The sequence below is a fragment of the Oreochromis niloticus genome, linkage group LG23 (genome assembly GCF_001858045.2).
Source record: "Oreochromis niloticus isolate F11D_XX linkage group LG23, O_niloticus_UMD_NMBU, whole genome shotgun sequence".
In the NCBI taxonomy this organism is placed as follows: Eukaryota; Metazoa; Chordata; class Actinopteri; order Cichliformes; family Cichlidae; genus Oreochromis; species Oreochromis niloticus.
In genome coordinates this window covers 5,417,962-5,440,122 of record NC_031986.2, presented here as the reverse complement: position 1 = coordinate 5,440,122, position 22,161 = coordinate 5,417,962, and the positions used below count along the sequence as shown (strand labels likewise).

Genomic DNA, 22,161 nt, shown 5'->3' with positions numbered 1-22,161 from the left:
AGCTGGTAACTGTGCAGGGGCGGGTCTAGCAAAGTGTTGCCAGGGGGCCAGGTAGGGCATTAACAGGGAAAGGGGGGGGACAAGGAAATACTTTTCTTTATTATTCTCATTTAAAATGTCTCGCTTTTAAAAAAAAATAATTATCTGAGTCTTACAACAAATAATTGATAGATTGATACATATATACCATCAGAACAGTGTACATCACTGTCACAACAGTGTTTATTGTCATTCAAAGGCTTTATGATTTTTCCTATAATGGTGGGCCGGTCTCTAGTCAAAATGCCCGGGACGATTGTTTTGTCCCAGTCCAGCCCTGGATGCAGCTCATCTGCAGTCTGGTGTTACCCCCATCTTCCTATTCAGAAGGCAGAATTTCCAAGTTCTGAGTACAATCAAAAGCACCACGACTGCAGTTTTTGTGTTGGATGTAAAAAGCAGGCTAGAATCATGGCGGCGGTCAACGACGGTCCAGGCGTGGGATTTCTCTCGTGGAAATGTGCACATTATTTTTTCCTTTCTATTGGTAGGTGGCACAGTGCACTTGTGGCAAGTAAGCAAGCTAGAAGACTGGCACTCTTGCTGGGTATCCAGTTACGGAAGCAACACATTAACAAGAGAATTCTGAGTAAAACCAAAGTTACTTTCCCTAGTAACTAGTTACTTTGAAAGTAACGAGTAACTTGAAGTAACTGAGTTACTTTTTTAGAGAAGTAACTAGTAATGTAACTAAGTTACTAATTTAAAGTAACTTACCCAACACTGGTTATAAGTACATAAGTACCTATAACAGGCAAGGAGAACTGGGTTATTGAAGAATGGGGATGGACGATTTGGGCTGATGAACAGCTTATAACAGGCCCAAGGTCTAAAATACGTTAGCTAGTCTGTCTGGACTGAGTAATTAGTAATTTGTAATTTGACAGCGTGAATAACCTTCAAACCAAAATGATGCAGTGAAAAGTTTTATTTATTTATTGATTTACAAAAGCAATATTCAGAGTTAAAACAAGCTGAAAGAAACACCAACAACATTACACAAGAAAGCATTAATAAAGAATATGCAAAATATATTGCCTTGATATTTCTTTTATTTTTTAACTGCATATAGTCAAGCAATGTAGTCTAATTGGACCTTACCTCAATTGTTTCATGTTAGTTTAATATGGTAAAGCAATGTATTTTGAAAGTCTTGAGCGGAAGTTTCCCTCTTAGTTGTCTCGCTCTTGCTCCTGGCTCTACTCTTGGCTAAGATACCGATCAGCAGTTGGCAGGACAGCCAAGCCCGAACGTTCCGCGAGTGGGGATGCGTGGTTCCGCTCTGAGTGCTCGGGAGCTGTTACTGAACGAGAGTTATGTCAGTACTTTGACACATTTAAGCTGAAATATGTTTGAACCTCTGAGGAAGCAGCTGGACTCAAAGTGACAGCCTTAAGTTTGAGAAGTGGAACTGTCCTGGTGCAGGACGAGGCCGGTCAAAGCTTCCCTGCAGGAAGAGTTCTCACCTGCCGTCGGGACTTAGACTCCGGGCGATTACCCTGAGCTCAAAGTGCAGGATGAGACGGGGGGAGGAAAAGGACCCACTCGGACGTCACGCTACCGTTTGTGCCGACGGCGTGATTTAGGAGTTTTCCACCATGGAGGAGAAGTTCAATAGACTCATCTTCATCCCCATTGCGGCGGTGCTCTTCCTCATGATCGGCTATCAGTATGTGTGCCCCGCGGACAGCAACACCTGCTACTTCAGAAGTGACGAGAAGGGGCTCTTTCAGCGCTACTCTCCGGGGCTGGAGCTGGTTTACACGGAGCCGGAGGCGGACGAGGATCTCCCATCCAAAATCACATCCAGATTCAACTTCACGGAACGGGAGCTGGACCGGCGCGTCGACTTCAACATCCGCGGAGACGATGTCATGGTGTTCCTACACATACAGAAGACCGGCGGGACCACGTTTGGGCGGCACCTGGTCAAAAACATCCAACTGGAGCAGCCCTGCGACTGCATGGCCGGCCAGAGGAAATGCACCTGTCACCGGCCCGGGAAAGCCGAATCGTGGCTCTTCTCGCGGTTCTCCACGGGCTGGAGCTGCGGCTTGCATGCAGACTGGACCGAGCTCACGAGCTGCGTGCCTGTAGTGATGAACAAGAGGGACAAGAAGAACACCCCTAAGAGCAAAAGGTGAGGGCAGACCTGCTGGACAGGTGTGATCTCGTGTTTGTGAACGTGATTTGATTCACTTATTATTTCATCAGTGGATCCTTTTGCTCAGTTGTCATGGTCACGGTTATGGTTATTTCATTAATTCATTCATGTTTTAACTGCTTCTTAAACAGACAAATTCATTCAACCAGCTACCTCTTACTTGTATGTCAACCCACTATGTGCTACACATAGATGAGTGAGGCACACTGTCACTCTTGAATCACTTATTCATTGTGTTAAGCCAAACAATGAAATAGAAATAAAGTCTGCTTATTCCTCTATTCATGTTCGCCATAGTCTCTCCGACTTATGTATGCAACAGGGCACTGATTGAGTGATTGATTTCTAATTTATTCACCCTCAGTTATTCAGATTGATTCACTCATTTATTTACTTTAAGCATTTGGCTCTCTTATCAGCTTAAGAATGAATAAATCAATGAAATAAATGAATTAATTTGAAAATGAAACTTAAAGACATCTTTAACCTCTCTTTCACACTCACTCACTCAATCAGTCAGTACAGGAGAACAAAAGAATGAGTGCATGCATTAAAAAGCCAGCCAGTCAGCTGTATTCTAATTCAATCATTCATTAAGTAGGTAAACAAAAGGGCAAATGGATACGTGACTAATCAGGCTAAACTAATGAGTGAGTGACTGAACAAGCAAGTGTTAATAAGGTGGGTCTTTTACACTTTGTTCATGTTTTAAGCAATTTATCGTCAAAACCTGACGATCCTTTATGTATTCACCTTGCATATTTTTCCTACACATTTTTTGACACTGCTAAATACTGAACTGAATGTGTGAGCTACAGTCTTGGAATCTGTGCAACCCTCTCAAATGGAAATACATGATATTTAACCCTCTACCTAAATAATCAAGACAATGGGTTTCCTTGGAAATGGTATGGCAGAAAATATTGCTCCACAATCTGTGTATATATTTTTTTAGGATTAATGTTGCTTTTACAAAAATACCAGTTAGGTGCACCTCCCTAATAAAACAAATTCTGGCTTTTGAACTGAGTGCGGTGATTGCACGCAGACAATCGTCCTTTAGCTCTGAGGGCATTCATGAGATTTAAAAAGAATTTCAAATTGTGATTAGTCCACTAGACAGTTTTCCACTTTGCCTCAGTTCATCTTGAATTAGTTTTAGCCCAGGGAATTTTGCACGAGTCAGGGGTGAATTACATTGAGAGAAAATGCTTTTCAGATGTGTTCCAGAGCCCATGCAGTGATTTCCATTAGAGAAAGATTTCTGTTTGTAATACAGTGCTATCAGGACAGGTTCTAGGTCTTTTTACCAAGATTTTTTAAGATAAATCTTTTAATGTTATGTGCCATATGTTAATAGTTAAAGTTAATAACCCGGACTAAGATATGCATTGGGACAAATAATTATTTGATTCCTTGTTGAATTTGTAAGTTTGCTCAATTACAAAGAAATAAACTCTCTTCATGTTTATGGAGAGAGGCAGAATATCAGCCAAAAATGCAGAAAAAAACACATAAAATTGATATCATTGCATATCATTCAATAAAATAAGTGTTTGATCCCAAAGCAAAACATGACTTAGCACTTGGTGGAGAAATCCTTGTTGCCAAGGACAGTGGTAAGATGTTTCTTGTAGTTGTTCACCAGGTTAGCAGACATTTCAGGAAGGGTTTTGGACAACTTCAAAAAGTCTTTTAGTTGCTTGGCTGCTGTTTGGCAGCTTGAAGCTTCAGCTCAGCTGATGGAAGAAGGTTCTTGTCAATGATTTCACGGTACTTGGCCATCTCCATTGGTCCATCAATCTGGTGAAGTCATCCTGCACCCTTAGCAGAAAAACAATTCCATTCAATTCAGTTTTATTTATACCGCGCCAAATCACAGCAACAGTTGCCTCAAGGTGCTTTATATTGTAAGGTAGACCCTACAATTATACATACAAAGAAAAACCCAACAATCATATGACCCCCTATGAGCAAGCACTTTGGCGACAGTGGGAAGGAAAAACTCCTTTTTAACAGGAAGTGATAGTATATGGTATCACAATGAGATATATGGTAAGGTGATATGTTAAATCACCAATCATCAATATGTTAAATCTATTCCAAACATTGCAGATTAATTTGATGCCAGAGAGCTCTGTTTTCTCTGGTGGGGAGGTTGGAATGGAAGAAATTGATTCTGTGTGCTTAATACACATAACAAGCTGAGGAGTATTGATTAACTGATTGACTGTTTTTTTTGTTTTTGAACATGTAATGATCTGTAATTGATTGATACTAATGTAATGTGGCCTTGAGGGTCTTTAATGGCGGCTATAAATAAAGTGTATTATTATTATTATTATTATTATTATTATTATTTTTATTTTATTTCTTTGTAAGTTGCAAACTTACAAATTCAGAAGGGGATCAAATAATTATTTTTCTCCCACTGTAGATCTGCTTTGCTTATCTTGAAGTGCCAAATCAACATTGTAGGTCATGACACCAATTCTCCTTATTGGCATGTAATGCAGGGTGTAGGGCTGATAAAGCTGCAGTGTCAACATGAGCACCGCATTGCATGTCCACTCCAACACACTTGCAAACAGCTGAGCAGACAAGCCGCTTCCTCATCCGGAGGTTTGTTTCAATTTGCTGTAATTACAGGAGCAGCACAGCTAAGCTTAAGGTAGTAAATCACTTAAGAAGGGCACGGTCCTCTGAGGTGTTCCGGCTGCGTGTTGAAGCCAATTTGCTCTGCAATTGGTTGAGAGAGCAAATCTCCATATGTTACTGTGAGTGTTAAAGGGGCTAGACGAGGACGAGGAGTGCCTTCAAGAATCCTCCAAATCCATTAACTGCCCTCAGTGGCAGCCATCAGACTTAATTTAAGGCTTTGAAATAGTTTTGAGGAGTCACCTCAGAGCCAAATCAGCGCTATGAGTGAATCAACAACACTTCAGTCAACACTTGTCAACTCAATATAATAGCTCGAGAAAAATCAGCACTCATTAGCGTTGACATTCAGCTGGCTGGCGAGGTGACTTCATGTTTAAAGATGGAAACAAATCTGGTTTATGCAGCACTTTCTATTTAAAATAGTCATTTTATATTGTGTTGTGAGTAAAAGAAAACAGGAAGTGGTAGATGGGAGATCATGCTTCCACTCATGGCGATAATGACTGTAAAATTAACACTTGTGGGTGTCAATTATTCTGTGGCTCATATGCACCAGACAATCGCTGATATAGGACACCAAAGTACCTCGGGGGACGAGCTCACTGATAATGTGACATTGATCCATGCAGAGAACCACTCATTCTGCCATTCCACAGCAAGGTCAGAGGTCACTGCTGCTCCTGAGTGGCTTTTAGAAATCTGGCATCTTAATAAGGATCGAATCAGCGTCTGCTGTCTAATGGCATTCAGTGTGCTGCTGCAGTTTGCTGTGTGTATGTTCTAGAAGAAGGTATCAAATCAGAGCCAAATGCACCATGAGTCATAACTCAGCTTATACCCGTGAATTTGTTGGAAGAGTTGTGAGTCATAACTCACTTAACAGCCACAAATCTGTCACCCAAAGTTTTCATTTCCCGCAGCATAATGCTTGCTTGATTTTCTGTCCGCCACCTTTAGGAAGAAATATCGGGGAACCATTACGGAGCGCAGAGCGCCGTGGAAGGAAAGGAACAATTAAGGGAAGGCTTTCTGTCGTTTTAGATTAAAGCTGCTGAATTGCAGAGTCATCTGTATTGCCACCAGGTTTCATGTAGCTTTATCAGAACTGAAAGGCTCTTGTCTTGTCACTTCAGGCGATGCAGACCATTCATGATGGACTGTGACGCACACAGCAAAGGCAGCAGGAGAAATAGAACTGAGTCCATGTGTGTGTTTGCGTTTTTATAAAGACGTGTTACGACTCATCGTAATACAATATTTAATGCTACTCTGATCCATTCTGTAAGATCATCATGCCTTGCTAGATTTATTTGTATTTCAGCCTTGATCCCTGTGCTCTAAAGAGAGGTTAAACAGTGTTAGAGCTGTTTTCCCAAATATCTATAATCCTCGCTGCTTTATACTATACCAAAGTTAGGGCATAATCATAAGTAGCAAAGCACTCAAAACGTTTTCCCTTGTCTGACTGCAAAAGAAAATCCAACTTAGTCAAAGCATGTTGATATTAAAGTCACAGATAGCGACGAGAGTGCAGACAGTCAGTGATCAAACATCCTGGGAATAGATGAAGCCCACTTTTATCCCAAGGCTACATCAAGCAGGACGTGATGTAGTTTGCAGACAGAGACAGAGCACAACACATAACATGTGGTAAAAAGTTTATATTTGATCATTTTCTGCTACTTTATATGTTTCAGAGACCGTATGACTTTATTAGCTTGATTTTTTTCATCAAGGTTAAGCTTGTACTTTTGTACCTTTTTGGCTTGTGCACCTGCCGTGTATAGTTGGAGGGTCTGTGCATAAGTATCATTTATCTGGAGCTGATCTCATCACATCCCAGATGAGGGGGCATATCCTGCTCTCATTGTTTAACTCCTGCTATTGCAGATGTAGATTAACCCACATCAGCTTGTTCTTCAATATCGATGCAGCTTGAGTGGTCATAACTCTTTTCTTAAGTTGTTATCACATTAAGTGAAGACATGCAATTCAAATTCGTAAAGCATCAGCTTGCTCTGTTATCAAAGTTTGTCAATGGAAGCTTTAAAAGGATGTTAGAAACAGGCTTAAAAGGAAAAAGGAAGGGAGAAAATGTAGAAAATCCAGAAACTGCCATTCTTCTAACAGCTGCTTCAGGCTAGTCAGTCCCCACAGACTTGCAAATAAGGTTTTGTATGTAGTTTGTTGCCTCTTTCCTGTGTTGCCCCTTTAAATTTCATTGAATTAAATTTTCCAGCGTTTAATGGCTTTAATTAAATTTAGACTTAAGCAAAGTCCTTGTAGAAGCAAGTCTTGCAACTTGGCAGCCATATGGAAATCGCTCTGGTTAAGCTTATAAGACTTGATGTTAAAATCCCTAAGAATAATCAGCACCGGTGTCTTGTGTTGTAAAGGTGGGAGGGGTAAAAAATTCACCACACATCATCACATGGGTACTGTCCTTCCTGGGTTTCTCATTAATAAGCCTACAAAACTTCAAGAGAGCATTACATTATTACTTGGCATCCTGGGTGTGCCCTCCTCTGATTTTACCCCTTACGTTGGATATCTTGTGGCCTAGTTAAGAGTCCTTCCTCTTCTTCCAAAGGTACTGCTGCTTCTTCACTCAGCAGGGTGTAACAGTGGCTTGATGGTACAGTAAGTTGAAAAGCCCATCTTTGAACCCCCATGTTCTCCAGGAGTCTGGTTGTTGACGTGGCCACACACAAGTCTGCTGCATCCCACCTCTATAGGGAACACTTGAGTACACCAGCTACGTTGTTCTGCCTCTGCTGCTGTGTCTGTATATTTTAGCCTTTTGCATTTATGTGCTGCCCACTGCAGTCTCCTTTAGCTCTGTGTGCAGGGACCTCTACAAGATTCACCACAAGATCTGTGAGTAGTTGTAGCGATCTCTGGTGGAAATGAGTTTCTGCTCCGGATCTGCTCCTTTGTCTTTCGGTATCCAGGAGGGCAGCTTCCACTCTTGCAGATTGTTTTGATATAACACTTCTTCTTCTCACAAACAGGGTGATCTTTATAGGACTAGGCTTAGGGGGAGGGCATTGTGGGTACTTGTCCTTCCTTCCAGGATGACCATCAGTTGACTTAGGACCTCATTTTGCCTCCAGGTGTATCGCCCTTGACAATAGCAATTATATTTCTATAGCACATTTCATTATATATAAACTCAATGTGCTTAACACATAAGATAAAAACAAAAGAACCTGTGTAGGTTTACAATGGCCTAAGGCTGTGAGAATGGCAAAAATAAAACATGAAGAGAAAACACAGCTGTTAAGTGTAAGCCTGTGTGGGGAAAAAAGGTTTTGAGTCTTTTTTTGAATGTGTGCACAGATGTAATTGTTCTCAGGTCAACAGGAAGCTTGTTCCAAAGTACAGGAAGACAGTAACTGAAAACACCTGCAGCATGCTTGGATCTGATTCAAGGAAGATTTAAAAGATCTGCACCTGATGACTTGAGAGACACCATGTTTTTTTAGCCAATTAATGTAGTGAACGGTTCTTCTTCAGTCTGCTGGTTTAGGTTCTTGGATATGGTGAGAATAAGATAAGGCATGGATAAGCTAACTTGGATAAGGTAGCTCGGATGATGAAGCTCATTTGACTTCCATCTCTCTCTATGTGAACCGATGGCGTTCACATTTTCCCATTTTGTCCAGTGGGCATTATTCTGGTTAAAAATGTTTTTCTGAAAAATCACACAGAAAGCAGTTTCCTTATAGACTGCCATTATAAATAAGGCATCAGTGAAGCTGCTGAGAGGACTCCTCCAGCTGCTACCAAGGTTGATTGTCTTTTTCAGTCCATCAACATTTCATAGACTGAAGGTTTGCATAATCTTCTATTATGTGATTTTCTATGACTTTGTCCCAGTGTAAACACAAGGGTGGGTCCAGCAGGTGAGTTCCTTTAATAATCATTGTTTTTAATCATTTTGATTATAGAACTGCTTTTGACTGTGGTGGGACAGCTTTCATATTAATAACAAATAAAATGGAATGTGGCAACTGTGTGAATGTGGCCCCTAAGGTAGAGACCAATGCATTTGATTACTTAACTACAGTTTTTTTTATCAAGTCATGTCATGCAAAGCGACTGGTTACTAGCCAAGAATGTATATGTCCACTGATGCTTCCCAGCTTTCTCTAACTGACTGCATAATGAAACATATTTTGGTCTCAGGGGATTTTGAAATGAGGTGAAGTGTGTCTAAAAATTCTTCGCTGTACCCTGAATGTGGAGAATATTTCAGGGCATGTTCACAATCTACACCTTGGCTGTGTCGAAATCGGTCTCTTTTCATGGTCACACAATTCAATGATGAAATATCTTCTCTACCTGGATTCATCTTATTAATGTACCTCGGGAATATTTTGCACATTTGCTGTGTGTTGTTGGTCCTGCTGGTATGTTCTGGATACAGAAGCACCATCTGTCTGCTTTTGAGCAGCACTTCATAGTCACCTTGAAGTCACCTCTCTCCTACACACACTGCCAGTGTGGAAACTAATAACACAAGCAAATACATAAACTACAGCAGGATATTAGAGAAACTTGACCATACCTGCACTGTAATAGGTGGAAATGTTTCATATCTGTAATTATCATTTTATTCTCTTTATGCTGCTGTCATTGTGGGTTGTTGACATATGGAAAGAGTGAGTGTGAATAAAAAAACAACTAAAATTAGAGAATGATCACTAATCAACTCCTCATTTTTAGGTGAGTTGGCATAAAACACAGGTTCAGTGTTCAGCTATAGGGATGCATCATGCAAACAGGTTTTCTTGCTTGTAAGACCAGCAGTAAGCTGGTGACAGTGAATTTGATAACACACAACACAAACACTCCTTTCACAAAAGTAGACCATAATGAGAACTGTGATTGCCATTTCCCATTTTTTCCCCATCCACCCCTGACTTAATCTAAGCAGCATACCCAGCTATCCTTAAGTCTCACAATTTCCCTCTTAACACGTAAAACTTACATGGCCACTTCAAGTAGTTTTTGATAGGCACACCACTGCCAAAGCCTCCTTCAGGGCTGTGCTCACAGCACGGGGCTATAGCATTCAGATCGCAGCGGGGTATGAAATTGCTGTAAGGCCACATGTCAGCCCTGCTTGAATTGCCGGGCAGCCTTGCTCGTCCTCCGCTGCTGGCCTCACACTGAGCAGTCAGAGAGTGTAACCTTACTACTGACCTCATTATTTCAGATTAAAACAAAGAATGGCCAGAACACAGATGAGCCAGAGTTTTAATTAGGATTCTATACACATATAATGTGGTCTTAGCTATTAATCTGGCAATGGCACCCTATTACTGATGGCCATAATGGCTTTAAAGGCTTTAAAATATGAAAAAACAAGAAACAGGAAGTTGACATGGTTTAGTAACCAAGAAGGAAAAAAGGTAAGACAGATTTGATCAAAATACTGAAATACTGTATTATTTATGGAAATAATAGTCTATTAGTAGAAATACATCTCTTGACATTAATCTTCCCTCACAGAGGCATTGACTCAGAGAGCCTTATGTGGAGATTTCAGAGAGGGGTGTGTATTATTGAGGTTTTCTTTCATTCTGAAGGGGGAGAGCTTAAATGTCTGTGGGCATAATACTGTCTTTTTACTGTCAACCTTGCCTTTGACTGTAATTCAGTGTGTATGCTTACACATAAGGTCTTTTCAGGCTGCTGAAAACAACACAGCTGTTAAAAATCAGTGTGACAAATGCAAAAATAAAAAAGAACTCCAGGAGCCAGAAATCATAAAAACACTCCAAGTGGGTGTGGGATGCCTTTACATTACAATTTGTAACTTTTTAAAGACAACAACATTAATTACACCAGATGAATTTAAATAAAGTTCATAGTCAGTAAAATCTACTGCTTCTTTTAATTTCATACATACAATTTACATATCTGCTGGTATGACAGTAGCTTATAGTGGCTAGTTTTTATGAGAAATATTCCTGTACATGTTATCTGCTTAACTTATTAACTTAAGGTTATTAATCTGAAGCCAAAAAAAAGCTAGCATTGGCTGGTGTGACAATGCTAGTTTGTGCTACTGTTGTAGTACAATTTACAACAATGGGGGAACTGTTAGGAATGCAAAGTCGGCAGGCAGCATTCCCGACAAGCGACTGAAGAGACAAACAATGAAAGTAAAGGATACTGTTGATTTAGTGTTTTAAACATTAGTGGGTAGTCTAGGCAAGCCAACCCTGGAAAGTTCAAGCATGACAATTCTATGATTTAATTTTAGACAATAGACGTCTGATGTATGTTTCTGATATTCGTGTAACGTTTGATACCCCTAAGACTATTATGTCTACTATCTTTTTTGTTGTCTTTTTTTTGTAATTCTGTGTGACTAATTTTAAAAAATTAAAAGTTAGCCACTTATGAGATAAGTGCCATTATCTCATATGAAACTATAATCTGCCTAAATGTTACACTGTATCCTTGAAAGAGCAGAAAAATACCAGTCTGAAATGTAGAGTGTAGATTTTTGCACACCTCTGTATCGGAGACATTTCACAACTTCTAATTCGTCACTTGCTGTGGGTGGAAAAGTAGATGTACAGTACCTGACACCAGAGTTTTATTTTTAGGAAAGGGTAAACGTACAGGCCTTTTGGGAGATCCTATGCTGTAGCCAGATATTGTGATGTAGGCTGACAAGGGATAAAATCTCCACAGGTTTAGCACTGAGGGTTTTTTTTCCTTTGCAAATTCTTCCTATCCTTATACAGCTCTGACTAGCCTGTGGTGGTGGCAGACGAGGTATATGACACCAAGTGTTTGATGATGAGGTGTAGACGCTTGATGCGCTCAATCCAAGGTATGTGTTAGCGTATGTCTTTTCACACTCATGACACAACATATCCTCACCACATTCTTAGTGACGTCTGTCTGCATTCAAAATATCACATTTTGAATGACTTGTCAGAGGGTGATTTATGCCCTAGCCTGTTATGCCAGTATCATTGTAAAGGTGACCTCAATCACATGCTTTATGATTCAGGTCACATTTACAATATTTGTTTTTATTATTTTCTTTTCTTTTTACCGAACTGTTGACCTACTTATATTTACTCTGATTACTTATTATGCTTTATTATTTATACTTTATGTATGATTTATTTTTATTTATTCTTTTAAGTCTTTAACAGATCACTGATGCATTTGACATCTGATGAAAATCATGTATAACTGCCTTGAAAAACTACAACCTTATGGCCCCAGTGTAACATTGATTGCTTTGCTTGAGGAAAGTTACTTTGCCACAGCTATGTAGCGTTTACACCAGTGCTTAGGGTGTGGGTAACTGCAGCAGTATTCTCCTGAATGACAGGTGTCACTTCTCAGACAGCACCTTATCTCAGAGAAGTAATTCTTGTTTCTCCATTTTCAACTGGAAAAAAAAAATCGACATAAGTGTCAATCTTCCCCCCCTGAGCCTGGTTCTGCCGGAGCTTTCTTCCTGTGAAAAGGGAGTTTTTCCTTCCCACTGTCAGCAACTGCTTGTTTAGTAGTCTGGTTGTTGATTGATATCTAACCATAATAAGAGAGACGCAGAGAGTTACACAAACAAGTATCTTTTACATAGTCATTTCTTTAGTGTGTAAATGTCTGATTTAAATCCTTCTCCTAAAAAGTGCTGTAAAGAAATAGTGTTATAGTAGAACGAAAAAAAGTAAAACTGTCCGAATTCTGAAAAAAAAATCAAAGCTTTCACTGCACTGTTTAAGGCAGTGAGCAGTGTCCTGTATTTAATGAGAAATAAGAGATATTTCAGAGGATCTTGGTAATCTTCATACTCCTTCGGGGGATTAAGGGCAGTCGAAGGCAGACTTTATTGTGGGGGAGGTGGGTGGGGACTGGCTGTGTTTTGGTGTGTGTTTAGATTTTGTTCAAACAAAGGAAAAAAATCAAAAGCAGGAAGTTTTTGTTAAAAAGGATAAAAATCGGTTAGATCTTTTGGTATAAGACAGACGAGCCAACATTAAACTGCTAAATTGTTTAGGGACTACACTTCAGATTTAGGGGCGACCCCCCTGAGCCACGGTCGCCCCTGAGCCATGGTCGCCCTGTGGCTCAGGGGGTTGGGAAGCGCACCTGTAACCGGAAGGTCGCCGGTTCGATCCCCGGCCTTTCTGTCCTGGTCGTTGTGTCCTTGGGCAAGACACTTTACCCTACCGCCTACTGGTGTTGGCCAGAGGGGCCGATGGCGTGATATGGCAGCCTCGCCTCTGTCAGTCTGCCTCAGGGCAGCTGTGGCTACAAGCGTAGCTTGCCTCCACCAGTGTATGAATGTGAGCGTGAATGAATAATGGCATTGTAAAGCGCTTTGGGTGCCTTGAAAAGTGCTATATAAATCAATCCATTATTATTATTTAGTCCTTTTTACTTCATTTAAGTATCCTTTTCGAGTGCAGTCATCCTTTTATCCCAACTCTATGTACATGGACCGAGAGGACTAGCTGACACCTGACAAAGCTGCAAAGATTAAGATGTCAAAGTAAGGTTGAGGCTAAGACACTATAATGACTAAATCTGCACATGCCAGGTAAGTGTGCTGATGTCCCTGGTGCTATTCTTGACATGGTTGTGTCTAAAAAAGGAGAAAAAAAAGAACCTTATGGAGAATAAAATCTGAAAGGCAGACACCTTTATTTTTTTTTTCATAAATAGAGATTTCTGTTGCAAATATAAATTTATATTGAACTGTCGATTACTCAATTCAAATATAAGCGGCCTCCAGCTCTTCAGGTAGTCTATCACCCAGTTTTTAGCAAAACCACATCTTCACACCCGGCTTGCTTGGACACCGCATCTTTCTCTGTCCCCTTGTCTCCACACCACCATCCCTGAGGCTTTTTTTATTGCTGAAAATAGCTTTTGACCAAAATAGCTTCTCTGACCAATGAAGATCACAGTGCAGCACCGGTCTCCTTGCTCATCTCTTCTCTCCTCAAGCTCTCCCTCTAAATCTATGTTCCGTATCAGTTATCAAGCAGTGGTACCTGCAGATACTCTCCACAACTGGGTAATGTTTCGGAGGGGAGAGTGCACTTCTGAGACACCATTTAGCGCTCAAAGAGAAGGTACTGTGTTGTAGTTTCTGTGTGTGCTGTGCTTGTTGGACGGTGAACCCGCTGTGCTGCAGATGGGGACACGGATCATTTTGCTTGTAATTGGGACACAAAGATTAAATTAGTACAGAAGAGTGAAAATGGATCCCGCTTGACCTCTTGGTCCAGAGCCTGATGAGATGAGATTTCTGTGGTCTCAGTTCATCTGAGCAGCTTCACTTGATCATCCTGATAATGTGCCCTTTACCTCTGCCCTCTGACATTACACTTCTAGTTGTCTAATTGCCGGCCTCACTTACTTGTTTCTGGATTTGCGGATATCTGCTGTGTGGGGGGTTTTGTTGTTGTTGCTGCTGTTTTTTTTTAACTCTTCTCATTTTTTCCATCTGCTCTTCTGTAACCTTCCATTCACCAAGAGCCAAATTGAGAAAGAATGACAGCTAAATGCAGCATTAGCTGCTGCAGACATTTAGCTTCATATAAAGGCTTATTCTGGCCTCATAAAAAAACAAAGAATTTTTTTTCCATGGGTGGGACTGGGGAATTTATTTATACAGTTTAACACTCAGGTTATCTGCTTCATTGGGGTTATTTAGGTTTGTTTTGACAAGATTTTAATTAAATTGATGAATTAATGAAAGAAAAATATTTTCCACAACCTGTATTTGATGTTATTCTGACTGAACTACAAATACAAATTTACATTAATTTATTTGTATTAATAAATCTTAAACTTGGATAGACAAGGGCTGGGTGATCTTCTATGTAGCTGGATTGTGCTATCATACCAATCTGTGTTAGCTAGTAACTGATACCATACATCAGGGACAGGGTGGTGGATGGAATTAATGTGCACCAATTCATACACGTGCTATATCACCCAAATAGAAAAAGTAAATGCACAAAGAGGAGTTTATTTACAACTTCTAGCATGAAAAGAAAGGAAGTAGGTAATGCAATAATGAACTTACTTACTTAAATTACTTACTGACTAGTAACCACAAGTTACTATAAGCACTAATTACTAGTTGTTTCTTCTCTGTTTACTCAAATCATAAAATTGTAGGCAAATCAGTCATTTTTAGCTTTTGAAAATGACTTCTGGGAAGACAAAACTAAAATGTGGAAGACAGCAGGAGCATATGACTAAGGATGGCGGTGACTGAGGCAATTTGTAATTCCATGTTAGATCCCTTAGGGACACAGAAACACCTTTAAAATTGATCTGCTCCAACTGCGTAAGTTATCAACCCCCGGGCTTCAGGAGCGAAATTGTCCTGCCCTGTGCTTGTTTTAAGAGTCACTTCTTCTCCCATCTTGGCTGATAGAAATACCTCAGAAAGCGATACTTAATTCACAGCGTGTATTGGAACAGTACGAAGTTGAGCCGTAGCAAATACGAGGGCCTCAAATACAACATAACCCATTTTCAGGTTTTAAAAGAGAAAATAAACAAGATTGCTGTCGATCCACACAGCTTCTCTATGGGCTGGTTTTTCTGTGGCATAAAAAGCTTCCATCAAGGCTTTTATCATGAGTCTGATGGCGTCCTTGATGGTAGTGAGTGAATTAACAAGGCACATATCGATCTTTTGCTGTGAGTTTCCTCTGTAGCTTTTTGATGATGATTTAGAGAGTAAGAGAGAGACAATCAGGAAGAGAGATGGAGAGAGGGCGATCAATAGTGTTTTCAGGTTTGTTGTGTGGGGAAAGGTGACAGGCAGCGACGAGGACATTGACAAGGTGTCAGATTGATCGCCTGCAAAATACGACAAGCCGATTTAATTTTGTCTTCAGGACCAACATGCATGATCTCACACCCACTGTTGTGTGTTGGCAATGACTGAGCTATTATTTGACGGTAGCTTCAGGTAGCTTTGTTCAAACTTCTCTGAGGTTTGAATGAGCATCAGGTTTTGGCTCGATCGATCGAGAATCTGAAGACACTGAAAATGTTCAGGCCTTAAAGATTTGACACATGTGGAATTAACCAGGACTGATGGCAGACGATATCTGATATAAATGGGTGATAAAGAAGAGATCATGTTGGATAGAACTAACATGCAAAGGCAGTGAGCATCACAGGAAAAGGTTGGAAAGCTAGAGTTTCTCAGCTCTGAATAGCAGATTATAGAATGTCAATTACTTGGCAAAAATAATCATTGGCAAAAATAATCATTGGCAAGACTATGTCAAGTTTAACTAATGTTAATGTTAAGTAATTGGTGCACCTAATGCTAAATGATAGGGGGTATCTACAAACATAGAGCCTGTAATCTCAGGTAGCAATCAAATAGCCACTAGAACAGTCATTGCATTTATAAAGAAGCTTTATTTAAAAACCATAAAAAAGAGACGCTCACCCTCGGGCACCCTCCCCGGGCCTGGCTCCAGGGCGGGACCCCAGTAACCCTATCCCTGGCAGGATGAACTGTTCCCTCGATGGTCTTCTGATAGGGGTTTTCTGAATCGCTCTCTGTCTGGTCCCTCACCCACGACCAATTTGCCATGGGAGACCCTACCAGGGGGCGAAAGCCCCCAGACAACACAGCCCCTGGGATTCCTGGGAGACACAAACCCCTCCACCACGATAAGGTAGTGATTTGCGGAGGGGCTACTCCGCAATTCGTTTCACATTTTCTTTTATGTGAAAAGAAAATGATCCCTTCACTCTGCAGGCCTCCAAACCTCTGCCATTGTTTTTGCCCTTTTCAGCTAATTATGTTGGTCCTCGGTCCTGTTCACTCTCTGCCCTGTCACAACTAGTGGACAGAAAACATTAGCTCATGAATGCCGGGAAACATTTATTCTAACAAATGAGTTTATATTTCCAAGTAGCCAAAACAAATTTACTTCAGCTTTCAACAAATCCTCTTTAACAAGATGTTCCATTTTAGAGTGAAATGTTTCTACTGAAAGCACTTTAGCCACTTCAGATTCAAAAGAACACTTCCTACAGTTGAGGTCATGGTTATTTTCTGCTTTCATAAACACCATAAAATGCTCGATCAAAGTGAGAGTTTCTGTTTGCTGCTTGAGAAGACTCCAACTACACACCCAGTGAGGAATCATTCTTGACCTTCTTCGCGTGACCCCCGCCTCTGTCCCCGACACGAGTAAGCAGAGAGCTTTGACATTTACTGCTCTTTGTCAATAGGTCATGATGAAAGCACAGACGCACAAAGGCTGCTTTGCATGGACATTTATTGATCTGACTGTCTTGCGGTTAGCTGTACAGATAGATGATAGGTGCAGGAGGAGGAAAAGGCTGAGCTGTTTTCCAGGAAGTACAACAAAGGCTGTTTTTGTGAGGCGCTCTTGTGTGCCCATCCATCTACTCCTGTCTGTTCAACTCGGTAAAGACGGCAGAGTAATTCACTTAGCTTGCACTGTGCATGGCTATTATCTCTGGATGGTGTGTCTGTCTGCGGGTGTTCTGCTGTGATATCATTACACCACTCACTTAAGTATATATCACAACTGATTGATATTGCTGTCTGGCAATAATTGCTAAATTGCTGACCTTTTAGGGCTGTTTGGCTGTGCAGTCTTTACTCTGTAGCACAAATGCTCTCTCAATTAACCACATTTTTTTCAGTTTAGCATTGAAGTTTAAGCTATTACAGCTGTACAGATGCTCTTTTTACATCCGGTATACATTAGATCCAACAGTCCAGCATTCTGTTAATACCGCGTCCTGGGATTCATGTTTTTCAAAAAACGTTGCCAAGAGATTCAAACGTCAAATTATTCAAATCAAAAGAATTCACTACAGCCTTTCTGGTGAGATAAACTACAAGATGTCTCTATCTTGTAGTTGGAGCCTGGTTCTGCTGGAGGTTTCTTCCTGTTAAAAGGGAGTTTAGTTTTTCTTTCCCCCTGTTGCCAACGTGCTTGCTCATAGGGGGTCATATGATTGTTGGGTTTTTCTCTGTATGTATTATTGTAGGGTCTACCTTACAATATAAAATGCCTTGAGGCAACTGTTGTTGTGATTTGGCGCTGTATAAATAAAATTATATTGAACTGAATCCAGAGGTCCTGTGTCCATACCTCGACGAGTCAAAACTGTTTTCACAGCATTCGGGGAACCTAAACGATATTTGGCATCTGGTTTTAATGTTGTGTTGCATCACCCAAAGAAGCATTTAATGCTACAGTCAAACACTTATGTTTTTCTTTCACTAGCAAAATGAGATGAAATCCATCTCCTTTTTATTAATTTCTTTCATAACATCACTGCAGACAGCTCTCCTTTCATGATAGGTGTCCTTTTTTGATTTTCATTTTGTCCTTTGTAAAAATGTAATCAAAAGTATTTTTCTTAAAGGACAAAGACTAAAAATTTAAAAAATATGAAAGAGGAATTTACAAAAGCTCAGTAAAACAGGAATGAAATGTATAACGTCTTGAAAAGCAGGTGAAAGAAAAGCAAAATCAAGCAGAGAAGCTTAGAGCGAGAGGGCTTGAACAGTATAGAAAGCATAGAAGATATTAAGGACTGTGTAAAATCACAATATAAATAAAAGAAATCTGAGCTGGTAATGATAGAAAAGCCACATACAGTAAACGATTACACTTTGCTACCCTTCCTAGATGGCAGCAAAAATCCAAGTTCGATAGGATAATTTTTATCATTGCAGTATACACTCATCGGTGGGATGGTGGTGTTATAGCGAGAAGGTCCTGGGATTGAATCCCTTCTGCTGGAAGTTTGCATGTAGTTTCATATCTGCACGGGGCTCTCTCCAGGTACTCTAGCTTCCCCCCAGAGTCCAAAGATGCAACTCAAGGTTTATTAATTCTAATTAATTGGCCTTAGGTATGAATCGTCTTTTCCTCTGTGATAGCTATCTGCGATTTTGAAATCTCAGAAGTTGTCGGCTGTCACTCAGGATAGTTTTCAGTGTTTTGTTTTATAAAGAGGCTTCACAACAACTGTGAAGCATTTCAAGCCTGACCGATAAAAACTGTAACTCAAATTAAAGCACCATGTGAAATGTGCGTGTTCCAGCACTGCTTTTATTAGCACCAGCATACTAAACCCACCTTCAGCTAATCACGCAGTCGCACACATGCACACTCATATACTACACTATAGAAAGAAACACACAAGCCATAAGGGATTATTACACCTGCAGGGTAACAGTTGGTTCAAGAAAGGTACACCAACAAGTTATAAGACCAGTAGATGAGGAAATTTCTTTTTGCATCATGTGCTAAAACCATTCCTGCAAATAGGTTTAAAAGAGAATTTTCCAGTGCAGCATTGCTGGTAAGTGTCCTTGGACCTGAGCTGTGTATTTGACTGAAACCTCCCAGAAAGTAAAATTCAGCTGTGCGGAATGAAAGAAAGAAAATGTTCCGCTTTTTATTTTATTTAGGCCTTATGTCGGGCTTCTGCATGACACGGTAAGGTCATGGTGATCTGTGCACACAAGACGAACGTTTTCAATTTCTCCTTTATCTATGCTGTTTTCGTTTAGAAGAAGGAATAAAAAAAACTTTTTGAAAATGGCTGAATTTCTCCTGCCGATGACTCCCTCAGTCACCTCGCTGTTATGCTGGTCATCACTGAAATCAATAGATAAGAGCAGAAAGCTGTGTTTGTTCGCTGAAAGGCTTCCGTGCAGCTAGGTTACAGCAATTTTTGAAACGCTGTTAGAGGCAGATCAGAGACAGGAAAGGTGCTGGAGATGAAAAAACTCATTACTAGAGGCAGGAAGGAGCAAATTGGTGTGACAAAAACAAAAATAATTCCACATTTGCAGGATATTAAATGCTATGCGTGCTTGGTTTGTGTTTCTTTCAATGTCATTATTCTCTAACACCCTCAGACATACTCAGTGATGTTTTTCATTTAAACCCTAATCAGACTTTCAGTACACTCCATATACTTCCAGCGCTCTGGTATTTTTTTTCCGCTCATATTTCTTTTTTAACTGTGGTAGGATATGAGAAATTTGATGTAGAGTTTCATCCTCCTTTGCTGTGCTGAAAATGTGACTTGCTGACACGTTTCTTCAACCTTAGTATCTTTCTCTGAGTACTGCCTGTACTCAATACCACGTGCTGTTGTAACTCAGTTGAAGTTTGAGGTTTTAAAAGAGAATGATAAAAAAATATCTATGTAATGGTTGAAAAAACATCATAAACTGTGAGCGGATCAGCTGAAATATGAATATTTATTTTTTTAAAAAACAACAAAAAGCCTGATTTGTGGTATTACGGGGAGTCAAGTTTATGACTTTTTTAGCTGGTAAACGTTCTTTTTTATTTTCCAGCTATGCTAATGTAAATATTGGCTTATTTTTACTCTTCTTTTTTTGTGCCAGTTAGGCTACGCCCACACATACACGGTCATTTTTGCCTGTAGTTTGCGTGAAAGACACCAACTCGTTTGCTAACACTCGATGCAGACTGGAAATGGAGACCTTTAAGACCTTCAAAAGTAAAAGCTGGACCTTTTTAAACATGTTTGCTCCACGTTCACTAAGTGAACTTTATGTATATATAGAAATTAGTGTGGGTTGGGTACCTCCTCCTGTCTTATGTCCAATATTGTTGGGTCTTCACCTTGGAATTTATTTTTAAGCTAGTGCGATGTGCATGCCGAACACCTCGTCTAATGTGTCTCTTAATCTGTCTCTGCAGGAATTTCTACTACATCACTATGCTACGTGACCCTGTGTCACGCTACCTCAGTGAGTGGAAGCACGTGCAGCGTGGGGCTACCTGGAAAACCGCCCTTCACATGTGTGACGGCCGCCCTCCCACTCAGGACGAGCTTCCTGCCTGTTATAGCGGTGAAGACTGGACAGGGGTGCCCCTTCCTGACTTCATGAACTGCCCTTCGAACCTTGCTAACAACCGGCAGGTCCGCATGCTGGCAGACCTGAGCCTGGTGGGATGCTACAACATGTCGTCCATGAGCGAGCTGGAGAGAGGCCGCGTGTTGCTCGCAAGCGCCAAGTCCAACCTACGCAACATGGCCTTCTTTGGCCTGACGGAGTTTCAGCGCAAGACGCAGTATCTGTTTGAACGGACGTTTGGCCTGCGTTTCATCCGGCCCTTCACGCAGATCAACAGCACGCGAGCTGCTAGCGTGGGAATCAACGAGAAGGTGCGGTGGCGCATCGAAGGGCTCAACGCCCTCGATGTGGAGCTTTATGAGTATGCCAAGGAGCTGTTCCTGCGGCGCTACCAGTATAACCGCCAGAGGCAACACCAGGAGGAGCGGCTCAGGAGACGGCAGGAGAGGCAGCAGAGACAGCGGCTGCACAGGACCTATTTGGCTGAACTGTGGAGACTGGGAATAGGAGGAGGAGGAGGAGCAGAAGAGGCGGAAGAGGAGGAGGTGGAGGTGAAGGTGCTAGAGGAGGTAGCCACCACAGAGGACTATGGCAGCCAGGTCGTGCGGTGGTGAGGAGAGCACGGGAACTGCAAACACCTCATCGGTGACTGACGGCTGGTTGATTCGTTGTGCTTTACTTCCTTCCCTCTGTCTCCCTCCGTCTCGCCTCTGCTGTGAATCTGCCAAAACCTCCTGCCCTCCCAGCCTCATAGCGCTTTGTCAGACTGCCGAATGGTGTCTTAACATTTATGATGGATGTATTTCTCATGGCGACATTTTGTATTTACATTTTTTTCTTATGGCTATTTTTGGCACTGCAGTTGTGAAATTGATTTATTTATTTGTTAGCAAGTGCTCTGAGTGTTCTCAAAGCAGCAAATATGTTTCTTAAACCATTGTTAGAAGAACTAAGTGAAAAACAAGTGTTTCATTAAGGAGGCCCATTTTAGTACATTTGAAACTGGTGACTGCCTTGTGGTGAAGGATCCTCAGTGTCATGTGTGTGATCTTGCGCTGTGTTGAGCAGTGAAATCTTGTAGTTAATCTGTGGTGTTTGGCTTTATAAGAATATCAAAGCACAAACCTGGCAATAGTCTGCAGTGTGTTTCTTCTTTCCGACTGATTAAGCTGCAATATAAGAGAAACAGTCGGAGCAATTTCTCACAAGAAATGTATTCAATAAAAATATGCAGCAGCCAGTGATGTTAATTTGTACCTGATGGACTCTCTGTTATGCATGTGTACATGCAAGTGTTCTTGCCTTGCTCCTTTTTTTCACAGCATGTTCTCACCATAAAAATCTGAAATCTTTCCTCGGTGTGCCAACTTCTTCCACA

General features: G+C 40.9%; 1 protein-coding gene across 1 annotated transcript; it reads left to right on the top strand.

Annotated features, from left to right (window-relative positions):
• Positions 1–1,091: 1,091 nt before the first annotated feature.
• LOC100696783 (heparan-sulfate 6-O-sulfotransferase 3-B) lies at positions 1,092–22,136 on the top strand. Its single transcript, XM_005449937.4, has 2 exons — positions 1,092–2,179; positions 20,626–22,136. Exons 1-2 carry the CDS (start codon positions 1,638–1,640, stop codon positions 21,395–21,397), a joined length of 1,314 nt encoding a protein of 437 aa, XP_005449994.1. The 5' UTR covers positions 1,092–1,637; the 3' UTR covers positions 21,398–22,136.
• The last annotated feature ends 25 nt before the right edge of the window (positions 22,137–22,161 follow it).

Excerpts from the sequence above, each read along its gene's own strand:
- LOC100696783 (XM_005449937.4), top strand. The coding sequence starts at position 1,638 with ATGGAGGAGAAGTTCAATAGACTCATCTTCATCCCCATTGCGGCGGTG. Across the intron at positions 2,180-20,625 it reads AACACCCCTAAGAGCAAAAG|GAATTTCTACTACATCACTA; the intron begins GTGAGGGCAGAC and ends CTGTCTCTGCAG.